Source organism: Numenius arquata, chromosome 9 (genome assembly GCF_964106895.1).
Source record: "Numenius arquata chromosome 9, bNumArq3.hap1.1, whole genome shotgun sequence".
In the NCBI taxonomy this organism is placed as follows: domain Eukaryota; kingdom Metazoa; phylum Chordata; class Aves; order Charadriiformes; family Scolopacidae; genus Numenius; species Numenius arquata.
This window is the reverse complement of record NC_133584.1, coordinates 17,598,562-17,611,129: the sequence shown is the minus strand read 5'-3', so window position 1 is coordinate 17,611,129 and position 12,568 is coordinate 17,598,562. Positions and strand designations below refer to the sequence as shown.

The 12,568-nt window shown below is 39.8% G+C and overlaps 1 protein-coding gene across 3 annotated transcripts; it reads left to right on the top strand.

Annotated features, from left to right (window-relative positions):
* The first annotated feature begins 4,231 nt into the window (after nucleotides 1–4,231).
* Nucleotides 4,232–11,653, top strand: RNF7 (ring finger protein 7). Of its 3 annotated transcripts, none has more exons than XM_074154183.1 (3): nucleotides 4,232–4,414; nucleotides 7,617–7,664; nucleotides 9,176–11,653. In XM_074154183.1, exons 1-3 carry the CDS (start codon nucleotides 4,237–4,239, stop codon nucleotides 9,292–9,294), a joined length of 345 nt encoding a protein of 114 aa, XP_074010284.1. In that variant the 5' UTR covers nucleotides 4,232–4,236; the 3' UTR covers nucleotides 9,295–11,653. The 3 variants fall into 3 exon arrangements, with proteins under 3 accessions (XP_074010284.1, XP_074010285.1, XP_074010286.1); XM_074154185.1 differs by having other exon boundaries at nucleotides 4,237–4,407; nucleotides 9,176–11,647; XM_074154184.1 differs by lacking the exon at nucleotides 7,617–7,664 and having other exon boundaries at nucleotides 9,176–11,647.
* Nucleotides 11,654–12,568: the final 915 nt, after the last annotated feature.

Genomic DNA, 12,568 nt, shown 5'->3' with positions numbered 1-12,568 from the left:
TTTCATCCTAATACTGAAAACAGTGTTTCATGTTGGCAATCTCTCCTCTATCAAGGACTAACCCGCTCTGTTGGAATAAACTCAGAGCTGCATCTCGTTTGAACTGACACGCTCAGCAAAGGAGCTGGTTGTGCCTGATGGCTTCTGCAGGAGGAGGTGAGGAGGAGAGACTAAAGGAAGGGATCCTAATTGTTTTAATGACACCATTTCCTATTTTACTGACTCTATCCATAGGGACCATATGATGGACCATATGATGGATCATATCGATCATGGACTAGATGATCTCTAGAGGTCCCTTCCAACTCTGAGAAATCTGTGATTCATAGGCATCCAGAGCAGTTCCTATATACTAGAGACACTTTTTTTGGCTGCCCCCTTCTCAGTTGTGCAGGAAAAACTGCTTTATAGCATTATGAAGTGATTAAGTTCAGGGAATGGTTACAGGTTAAATGTAGCATTGCCAAATTATTGCAATCAGTGTGTTTTATATTTGCATTTGCAAAGTGTACAGCAAATGTGTGACATTTTGACAGCACACAAACATAATTGTAACGTGTCATATTTTGCTTTTATGAGCTTTTAGAACTGAAGAGGAAAATTGCATCCAGTTTCCATCTAATCCCTGCTAAGAAAAATGAAGAGATGACAAGGCAAATTGTGTAAATTTACCAAAAAAAGTGACTACAAGAGGCTTTTTTTTAATCTTTATTTAGAGGCAGTTGACATTTTACATAGCAGAAATTAAACATGCTTAAATTTCAGATTTTTTTTTTTTTACTTTAGGAACAGATATATTGAAAGTTTAAACATCCATGCAACAGTTATAACAAATACAATGTATTATCAAAGGAAAAATATTTATACATTTTCAAGTTTTACAAAAAGCAGTTTTAATTTTAAACTTTTCTGGATTACACCTAGTCCCAGTAACTCAGATTCAGGACTGCCACGATGGTTAAAAAAAAAAAAACAACAGGGAGAAAAAAAGAATATGATGAGTTACAAAAACCTGACTTATCAAAGTTAATGACAGGTTTATGACTAGAAGGTAGTGACTTTCAACTTTGTGTCATTGATCTTTTCAAATTTTCTCTGGTAGCTGTTGAGAACCTATTGAGAGAGGCCTATTGGTAAGGCACATCCACAGGGAGGAAAAATAGAACCAATTTTGTATCTAAATGTTTTCATTGTTGTTTAATTATAACATTTCTTTCTCACTGGGAAATAAGAGTAATCAGGGCTTTGTAGCATATATGCGATAGTCCATATCATCATCAGACACTGCTGTATTAGCATAATTATAGTAGTAGCTTGAGCATCACACCAGCTATGTATGGCAGCTCCTCTGAGTTTATGGACCTCTTCACTCTGGCCAAACCAGAGACTCGGTGACAGAATTGCTCCTTCCATCGCTGACTTCTGCAAGTTTGGGAATTGGGCAGTGTGGATTGAGAGAAGTGTGGATCAGCTGAGATAAGAGCGGAGTATCTTACTCACATGTTGTTTAACAGTGTTTTCAAGGAAATGATAGGTCCTTCTGAATGGATAGTTGATTAATGTAGAAACAGAAGATCTTTAAGATCAATATATAGTTAAAGTTATTGAATTGTTGGGGTTTTTTTTACTTTATTATCAAGGGCTAGATTTTTGTGGCTAAGGTGCACAATGTGCAAGCCTCTGCCAAAGTGTGTGACTTACTCTGCTGGCAGTCTTAGGAAACATGACAAGAGTTGGAATTCCAGGAGGATTTGGTCATCCTCTCCCTTTGAGAAGGTATTCAGTCCATTCAGGTGAAGGGGTGATTCACAGCTAGAGAAACTTGCACTACAAATGTTGATAATATTTTCTGTATGCAGAGATCATCCTTCTTGAGGAAGGTCGGTTTGGCACCTGCTAGGTGTCCTGTTTAAACATAAAAAATGGTTTAAAAATACATAAAGGCACTCAAAAATCTTGCACAAAGTCTTCCTTGGCTGTGAAAAATGTGTCATTATATGTGAGAAGTTTTTATTTCTACTCACACTTTGTATTACTCTACAGCACTCGCAAAGCTGGATGGAAGCACCACGTACTCCTTTTCTACACCAGCACTCGCCCGTTCTGAGATTGATGCATGGTCCACAGAATGACTTGGAGCTGCTTTCCTTCTCAGCAACCACTGTTGCCTGCTATACCAAGCAAGCAGAAAATAAGTTTATATTTAGAACATCAAAACAGTGTGAGTTTTAACATTGATTATATTCAGCATAACTGAAGATAGGAACTGTCCCAATTAAGGTATTAAGAGTTCTACAAATATTCTCTAGTTCTTAGATGTAAAGAAAATCTGGGCTTGATTAGGGATCATAACATTCAAGTTATCCAAAATTTTTTTTTTCTCAAATGAATTTTAAAATTCACATTACTTTTGTACATACTGCTTTGTTGTTGTTACCATCTAAGAGCTGAATTAGAGATAAATGATAGTTATTTCTGTTACAAGGAAAACTGCATTTTTTGATGGAACGATTTTTTTAATGGTAAAAAGGGATTAAGAAATGCAATTTCTGTCTCTGCCCTTCCCTTCCTTTAAAATAGCTCATTTTTTACTCTGTACTCTTGTTTATACCATATTCTTACACATCATTATTCCTGTGCCTTTATAATCATGTGTAGCCCAGCTGCGACAATCAGCTGCAACAATCAGCTGCAATTGTTATTGAAGGAAAGTTGGCAAAACCAAGAAGTTAGTATTTTGAAACCTCAACTTGGCAGCGTTTCTGCTGAGCACAGATATTATTTTTTTTTAAAGTGGTAGAGACAGAAGCAATTTCTCAAGTTAGTAAGCAGTTACCCGGCCTAGTTTTTAAAGCTTAGCACAGCAATCTAATGTAGATCCAGAACTGGACCTGTATTAGTATGGAACAGTGGAGATGGGTACTCTGGTTGGTATGACTTCTCTGATAGTGGGTTAGTGAATAGAGAATCAACAGGTTTTTCCACAGTACAAGTGGGAACTGACACATTTAAGATCTTGCTTAAACCATCAACAGAAGTGTGATTGTCTGGAACCATTTGGCTTTGCAAACTGAGGCTCAAAGTTCAGCACAACCACCAAAATACGGTGGAACACACTGAGATTTCTGCAGTGTGGTCAGAGACTTGATAAATTGCAATGAGCAATTCCTCCCTAAAGGCAGGAGGGATGGTGTGTGTGTGCGCGCAAGGGTCTGATCCAGGGCTAGAGAGGAGTTTTGCCTTTAGCCTTTCGCTTTGTGGGTAAGCTAAGATGACCTGCTGCGGTCCGTGCACACCTGTGTTGCTGATGGTCCCTGTTGAGGCTGTGTGATGGGGTATGTCAATGGCTTAGGGCATATGGCCATAGGAATGGTCCAGACTACACACAAATAAATGCTGCCTATGTATGAAAAGCTGCCGAGACAAGGCTCGGTGTTGGTCACAGCCAGGTGCTCTGACGGTAGTTGATCTGTTTGGCGATGTGATAGGAGAACTTTAGTGCAAATTAAAGAAACATCGGTAGTCTTGAGAAAAGGAAAAGGAAGGTGGAGGTGGGCTGTTTCTAACTCCAGCTCTTACAACTTCCACGAATTTGTTTTGTCCTAGCTTTAAATAGAACATCGTGTCTTTGAAGTTTAATTTGCACATGGATATCAACATGACTTAACAAACTAATCTTAAAGTAGGCTTAAACAGACAGGGTACTATGTTGGAAAAGTCAATTTTGTATACTTCTATCTGGGTAAAGATTACGAAAGAAATCCAAGTTTCTATTATCTTTTAAACTAAGTCTGTAAGTCTGTACGTTGTTTAGCTTTGTTCTTATCCACACTTTGAAGCTCCAGTTTTTAAGACGTCTGTGGTTGTATATTTAAATACTTTATTTTTGAACGTAACCGGCCACTTCAAAATTCTTTTTGAGCTTTTTAGTTCCCTAGTGCTTCACAACTCTTTTACCTATTTCCTGCTGATTTTTTTTTTTTTTTTTTTTTGTCTATCAACAAATTGGAGCCGATAAATCCGGACTCTAAACTTAGACTCTGCTTTCGGTCTCCAGAAACTGTAGGCTTTGAGGAGGCTGACAGGGGGCTATTTGCGGCCTCCCGCCGCCCCCGCCCAGCCCCGCTGGGGGCCGCCCCCCCCCCACCCCCCGCCCCGGGGCTGCACCCGTCCCCGCCGCCGCTGGGGGGCGCTGCCGGCCCGCGCTGCCGCCCGGCGCGTCCCCGCCCCTCCGCCATGGCCGATGTGGAGGACGGGGAGGAGGCGGGCGCCCCCCACTCGCACCCGGGCTCGGCGGGCTCGAAGGCGGGCGGCCCCGACAAGATGTTCTCGCTGAAGAAGTGGAACGCGGTGGCCATGTGGAGCTGGGATGTGGAGTGCGACACCTGCGCCATTTGCCGGGTGCAGGTCATGGGTAAGCGCCGGACGGCAGGCCCCGGCCGCCATGGCCGCCGCCGCGGGCCGGGGTGGGGGGGTGCGCTGCGCCCTGGCCGCCGCCCTGCCCTCCCCGCGCACGGCGAGCGAGAGACGGTTTCCGGCAGAAGGGGGGGGGGGGGCTGTCCCCTCCGCGCCTCCTCTTCCTCCTCCTGAGGAAGCGAGGAGGGTCCTGCGGCCCGCGGCGTCCCGAGCGCAGGCCCTGCCGTCACCTCAGGTCGGGGGAGCGGCCTCCCCCCCCCCCCGGGCCCGGGCAGCCCGCCCTCCCGCCGGGGGAGGCCGGGCCGCCTGCGGGGTGCAGCCCCGCGCCGGTCAGCCCGGGGAGCGGCGCTCGCCAGGCGAGCTGAGCGTGTGCCAGGGCCCGGAGGCGGGCGGCCGTCCTGCCGACCCCGGCCTCCGCGAAGGCGCCTTCTTCACGGAGCCCCTTTCGTGTCTGTTGGCCGAGTCCGCCAGCGCTGGGTTACAGCCGGGCTGCCCGAAGTGCTACGTGTGTGGTGCTGCTGTTCTGGGGTTTGTTTGAAGAAGCAGTCGTGGATGTTGATATGAATTCATTTTCCAACTCCGTTAATCCAGAGTCTCTTAACACTTGTACTCAAGCCTCCTAAATAGTGGTGCAGTTTAACACACGTGAACATACCAAAAAAATCTATTTGAAAATTAAGGGGTTAGTTTACCTGGGTTTGAAATCTGGAGAATCTCGTTGAAAGCAGACTCATCATTGACTGGCGTTGCTATTTTCTGACATCTTTTACAAATATGATATTGGATCTTTGAAAATTTTTTAAATTATTCTACTGTATCTTTATATCCAATTTTTATTATTGTCCTGAGTCATCCTGGTCATAACTGTGCCCTCGGTAGGGCTTGGTACAGTCTGGCACAACAAATGACCCAAGATTCCCTCCAGAGCACCTTGCTTTTGTAGGTCCAGGAAGCATGTTGCAAATCTGGTCAGGTTTGGGCTTAACAGAAGTGAGAGAAAATATGCAATCCCGTCATTTCTCGTACATGTTTTTCCTGAGAACATGCTGTGGAAAAGGCAAAAAGGTGTACTAAAGGAAAAAAGATGCAGCCCAGACTGAAGCGGTGGGAGATTCACCTTTTGCGTAAGCATGTTTTGAAGATTGTCTGCTTTTACATGGTAAACAGAGACCACCCTGGAAATATGAAATTGGCTTCATTGGCCGTGTAAACCCCAGTTTTAAGAATGTATTTCCCTGCTCTAGCTAGCCTGTTACAAGGCACTATAAAAAAGTCTTAAATGAACAAAATCTTACCTAGAGCTTTTATAAAAGTTTAAAAGAAGAAAAAGTTAATTTACAATTTTTCGTAAGTAGTCCCAGTCTGGGACTAGCAGAAAAATCTGGTAACTATTTTTTGAGAACAAACCACATTGTTAAAACGTGAAACTTGATCATTACTGACTTCAGTTTAGCAATTTCACGTTGACCCTGCCAGACCCGGTCTGGCTCCTGTAGAGCCACTGCGTCTGCAGTAACCTTAGGTTGGAGGCAGTGCCAGACTTAAGCTGGCACTTGTTGAAAGTTAGTTTGTTTGATTTTTTTGCAAGGGAGGAAAGTGTTAGCTGCCTTAATTTTCTACTGTTACAACTCCTTAGACCTCAAAAGCATAAGGGAAGGAAGGAAAAATGCAGGTGTTAGCTGGGAAGGGGAGGATTGCAGCAGTCCTGACTTAGATTTGCTTAACCTTTCAGACTGACGCCCTTAGGGTTGTGAAGCAAGAGTGGGGACAGCTTACCTTGGTATGGTTGCGGTCATTTCTGTCCTCAGAAATGCTGCTTCTCTGTCTGAAACTGCAAGTCTAGGGCTAGGATAGGAAAGCTGCTTTTACAGCTACTACTGGTGTGGCACAGCTTGGTGCCATGCATATTGAGGTGGTCCCAGATCAGTTTGTTTCAGTGTACCGTCATACAAGTTGAAGCAGTTTGGCTGAATCTTCCCTGCAGCTTGGCCCTTAAATGCTGTGGAAATATAGGAACAGACAGACAACAGGAAACTTTATTTACTGCCTTTCTTTTATCTCAGTGAGGAAAAGGCAACTGTTTCAGAGTTTCTGCCCTCTTTCTTCTTTATTACCCAAGAAGGTGAGGAATGCCTAAGGAGATGAATCTACAATAGAAGTATCGGCCGCATCTGGCAGAGAAAGCAAAAATACAGAAATCTAAATTCCTGTAGGACATTATGTTTCTGTCTTGTAGGAAAATGTGGTCCAACTAGTGGCATGTAGGCCAGATCTGACCTGCAGGACACTTTTCTTTAAACTATTACCTTTTCTTTGGAGGAGATGAAGATGTGTTTGCTCCCATAATATTGAACACTTTCTGTTTTGCGTGGTATGTGCACAGATGCCTATGGCAGCCCGTGTCAGGGCAAAGGATAAACAAAGGCATTTTTCCACTGTATGTGTGTCGCATGGTACTAAGCCTGGAAGTTGTCACTTCTCTGTCTTACTGAGTCCTGAACCTGCCATCCGGTCCTATAGCCACAGACTGGAGTGCATAAAGATGGTAAATATTTTTATTTAGATATTATTCCAAGTTTATCTGTTAATTTATATTAACAAATTGACCAATATGTTTGCATGTGTATGTGACTCTTGTGACAATTACATGCAGGTACTTATTAAGGAAAACTACTACATAAAAAGTAGTAGGAGGTGGAGGTTGTGGTGAGAGATGTACAGCCTAAAAAAAAAAAAAACAAAAAAAAAACAAAAAAAAACAAAATTGTGAATGATTTCCTTAAAAGGAGATGCTGACATCTGAAAAACAAAGTCCTGTAATTGGGGTTTGGCTTTGTGCTTGCTCTGCTCTTAATATGCCTGAGTTCCTTGGCACAAATCTGCTGGTTGTTATATCTACAAAATGGAGAAGGCTTTTTTTAAGCAGAAGTTATGAAAACACCAAAGCAATGGAAAAGAAAAAAAAAACTTGCTGAACAGTTGATAATCCTGATCTCTTTCAGATATGTATTTCATTGTCATATGCACTGTTTTAAAATTTAGGGAGGTGTTATTTGATGTTAAAGGGCTGAACTAAAGATCAAAACTTGGAATTTTTACCTTTATAAATTGGTTTTAGAGTTTGTTTTTTCCTCTGACAAACCTATTCTTATGATGGAATCCTGAGAATCAAATTGCATCTTGTTCTTGTTTACTTTCAGATGCCTGTCTTAGATGTCAAGCTGAAAACAAACAAGAAGATTGTGTTGGTATGTAGTGATTTCATTCGCTTGTTTTTCAATTGAAGCTTCTCTCAGTAGGGCGCATTTTAAAGTTTGAAGGGAATACTGATTTTATTAATGCTCAGAAGTAAACTGGTGTTTTGTTCTACATTGTGTCATCTTTTTACATTAGGAATATTTTATGCTTTATTTTTGAGCACTAATAAAATCAGTTTTCACTTTAGACATGCTGTAGAACAAAAGAGCTTCAAATTTACAGTCAACACGTAGACAACTGGGAGGTTTCAGTTTCTCTCACCCTGAGCATAACTAAGGAGATGATAATGTACCTCTTTGAAGTGGGTAGGAAAAGGTTACTTTTTTTTCTTCGGAGGTGCATGCTAGAAGACACAATGGTAATACCAATAAAACGTTCTGAAATAAATGTGTGCCTGGGTTAGAAAGTGGTATTTTTCCAAGTCTTAATTCAGACATAGTGGAGGCAATTGCTTGTTTGTTCACTTTTCATTTGAAAAAGTGGAATCACTTGAGTTTGTTATAGTGTTGTTTAAACAGAAACATGCTTTCATTTGCATACCAATGTAGGCAAAAGCAAATCTTAACTTAATTCTGATATTTTTAAATCGAAAATAATGAAAATTGTCTCAAAGAGTTTGCTTTAAACGTTTAAGTCAACTTTTAAACCAGTGGTAAACTTTTCCATGCCCTTGTTTTTTTGGTTTTGAAGTATATTGTCTCAAACTCAATCCACTGTTGGTTTTGATGATTGTTTTAATGAGAACAGGAATTTCCTGTTCCAGATATCTTAACTGGCTTGCTAAGTGTCCTATGTAAGATGGTCAGAGACGAAAAAAAAAAACCAACAAACCACTACCAAAACCCAAACATAATTTACGACACTTCTTTGATTGGTACGCTTGTATTCCCATAAGGAAAATGTTAACTAATAAAGGAAAAAAGCAAAGTAACCAATACTATTCAGGAGTAGATGGACAACAGACAACCCTTTTTGTTGTGTTGAAACAATTGTAGACTTAGACCTGTATCCTGGTCTAAGATCCTGTTTTTAGGCTATGTGCTGTGTCAAATACGCCTCCTTGATTATCACACATGAAAGTTTAAACACTGCATTTCAGATAATAATTTGGTGATCTGCTCTCGTATGGTAGTCAGTAGTTCAGTGGCTATATTTTGATACTGGGGAAGACGAAGTAAATAAGTAGTTGCACTTATTTCCTGGACAGAACTGATAAATGTGTTTATACATTCACAAAACTGTGTCACTTTATACAAGAAGTTGAAAACATGCATTTCTTTTTTTGTAATTGGAAATAAATAAAAGAATTGATGACAGAGGACTGACTGTCATCAGAAAGACCATAATAATGGAATCTTAGTGGATAAATCAGTAAGGGCTCATTTTCATTCTCTAAAGCTTGCAGTGGCTATAAACCTCTGAGAATGATGGTTTGGACCTTGCTGTAGGTGTTGACTGGCCAGCTGAGCATGACTGGAACGTGTTCTTTCTTCTCTTTCAGTGGTTTGGGGAGAATGCAATCATTCCTTCCACAATTGCTGCATGTCCTTGTGGGTGAAACAGAATAATCGCTGTCCCCTCTGCCAGCAGGACTGGGTAGTCCAGCGAATAGGCAAATAAAAACACTGGAAGTTGTGGATTTTTTCTGTTGAACTTGTTGAAATAGTGTATGTCTTATGCCATATGCTCATACAAAAAATGGAACATGTCAATCATGGCATGATTTATTTAGCTTTTCTGATACAAGAACAGTGTGGTTTTGTTATATGCTCTTTGCTGTACAAGGTGGCAGTGGTCAGTCTCAGTGCATGTATTTCCACAACTGAAAAAAAGAGAGACACTACATTAACAAATGTATCTGTTGCGATTTGAGTGTCAGCTGTATCAGAGCATAGAAATGTGGTGGTGCAAACTATACCCTAAATACAGTTTATTTAATGTTTTTGCATAGATAAATGAATTAATTTGAAAGGATGATCATACTGGCTGGTATGCTGCATAGTTTACTGTCAGGACAAAGAAATTGTTTTCTGAGTAATAGTGTTCACAAAAACACAGCTGGTGAGTTTTTCAGAAAATACTCTGTTTTATTTAATCAAAAATGAAGTGTGGAGCATTTGCTATGTGCTTTTTCCATCACGCTATACTAAACATTTCTAATTTAGGTTTTATTTTTGACTTTAGACAATTTTGGTTTGTTGTATTTCTAAGTCTGTTGCTGTATTACATTCTATACATGATTCCTACAACCGTAGTATTAAAACTTAACCGCGTTAATAATTTTTTTAATTTATATTCTGTTAAAGATGGAGACATGTATTTTTAATCCAGAGACTTTTGGTACAAAGATATGTATTTGCTATGACTTAACTAGTGGCACGAACAATCTCACTGGTTAGCTGACTAATAGAGAAAGCCAACATATCCCAAGGAAGCAGGTACTAATTAAACCTAGGGAAAAATGCTAAATTGTGGTTTCATGAAAATTCAGTTAATAGAAATTTCTTTATCATCATTTTATTGGTTATGGTGTGTTGGAAGTGGGAGAAAACATTGTTTTCTTGATATATCATCTTTTGATATATCCTTGAGATATCATCTTTTTATATGAATCGTGTGATTTTTATTTTTTTTCTTACAGATATTTAAATGCTTGCCTCTGACTGTCTTTTCCCTAAATATCCAAAGTAATCCGGACATGTGCCGTGGGGGTTTTTTTTAATATATGTAATAGGTTGAATTACTGCTTTAAGTCTTTAGCAAATTCAGACTTAATAAAATGGTTAATAAACCTGGGTGAAATTGAAGCAGTATTTTATGCATGTCATTGTTTACTTCAAAATTATTACCTTAAATGTTTAATGCATTTCTCAGCAGATGTATTTCTATCTAGTTCTGTTTATTTTAAGTATATTTAAAAAGGTTTATCTTCACTGTATAAAGTAGTTCCAATGGCAACCTTTGTGTTAACAAGCATGCATGCAGTTTACTGTGTTTTTATTTAATACTTGTAATCTTGTTTTTAAAATATTTTTAATTTTTTAAATATAGCTTTTTTCTCATTACACAGAGTTAAAAATAATCCTCTCTCTTACAGTGTATCACACCAGTTGTTATTATCCCAGATGATGTCTGTCTTAAAATTGAAAGCAAATATAAAATAGGTTAACGGTATTAATGAAGTGCCTATAGCATTTACATTGTTGTAGAGTATTTCTGTTTGTGGAAAAGAATTCATCCTAAAATGAATGCAGATATGTGGAAATTATATTTAGCTGTCACATTTAAACTATATCTTCTCTACCACCTATTTTCTCTGCCAGAATTTGGTCCTAGGCTCCATCCTCTAACCTCTATTAATTTCATCTAGTCCCATCAGAGGACTTCCTCCTTCATTTTGCTTTGGTTTATAGGTGAATATGGAAAGTATCAAAGTAATTTTCACCTTGTTTTCAGTTCATGTCATGTGCGTGATAAGAGCAGCTGAAATTATAATTGCAGATAAGTTTTTCCAAAGTGTCAGCTCAAACAGGTGTTAGCACACATGAGGTATTATGAAAGTTAATGTTGGAGTCAAAGTAGCTGGTATTTGTGTATATCTGTGTATTATAAGTATCTTGTTGGCCAGCAATTAGAGGTTAACCTAGAATATAAGGTAATGAATTTTAAGTCCTGTGTGTTTTCCCTGTGATTTAGCTTATGTCCCAGTCTTTCTGTGAGCTTTGCACCAGAGAAATTTTCTTCTGTTCCAAATCATACCCTGACATTCTATTAGTATAGTTGTTACTGAGTACCCATTTTTAGTCCTGAATTTGTTCGCCTCTTGTACACACAAAATAAATCTGTTTTGCTTCTCACCTGAACATACTTTTATGAGTCCGTAACACTAACTTAAATAGCTATTATTAACTAATAGATTAATGCTGGTCTGCTTTTCTCCACTGTTTAATAAATGCTGGGCAGATTTGGACAATTCAGCAAATCTGGCTAGAGTCTTCTCTCAAAAGTGACTGGAGTAATGGAATGTGTGTCCAAAGATAATGTTCCACTTTGCTTTTTACAAAGTTATGTTCTTTTAGAGGAAGTTTATGCTCCATAGAAATCTGGAAAGATTCTAATTCACAGAGCAGAATGATTTTTTGGAGCTGTGAATCTGTCTTTCTTATGCAGGTACTATAAACATTAGATGTTTTCTTGATTTGCTTACACACGAATATATCAATAGCTGGTATAAGCTTGAGTTCACCCTTACGTCCCCAACGACCAGCCATTTGTACTGCTGCTGTTTGAGCTGTGGTGGCACGCTTGCTGAATGTGAAAAAAAAGACCCTGCTGAGCTTTAGGACCTGAAATTAAAGCTCTAATTACCTCCTTTCTTGCCTTTCTGTACCCAGAGTACTATAGGAATATGTTGCTGTGGGCACCATTTTCAGGAAAGCCACCAGCGGAATTCTGCATTTATTCTTTTGACTTTTCTCGGTTTTGCTGAGGCTGCTGGCTGCATTATTTAGCCCTTTACGTAACCACCTCCTGCCCCGTGTTTGCCTTCACCTGGCGGAATTGCTCTACAAGCAAGACTTCCAAATACTCTGCTTTAGGGTACACCACGTTCTTGTGCACACACAGTGGTTTGCGGTGGATGGCTCTCTCGATCACAGCTAGAAAAACACTCACGCCTCTAATGTAATTTTGTAGAGTATAAGCATGAGTTATATGTCAAATGGATTCAATGCATATGGGGTTAAGCACGTGAAAACAAATTACTACATAGTAGTAGAGTGACAAAAAGCAGCCAAGAAGGGCTTAGCGCTTACAGTAGAGAGTCTGAGAGATGCCTGTTGTTACTCCTCATGTTTAGCGTTTGGGATTCAGCTTTTCAGCTTGCTCTAAGAGT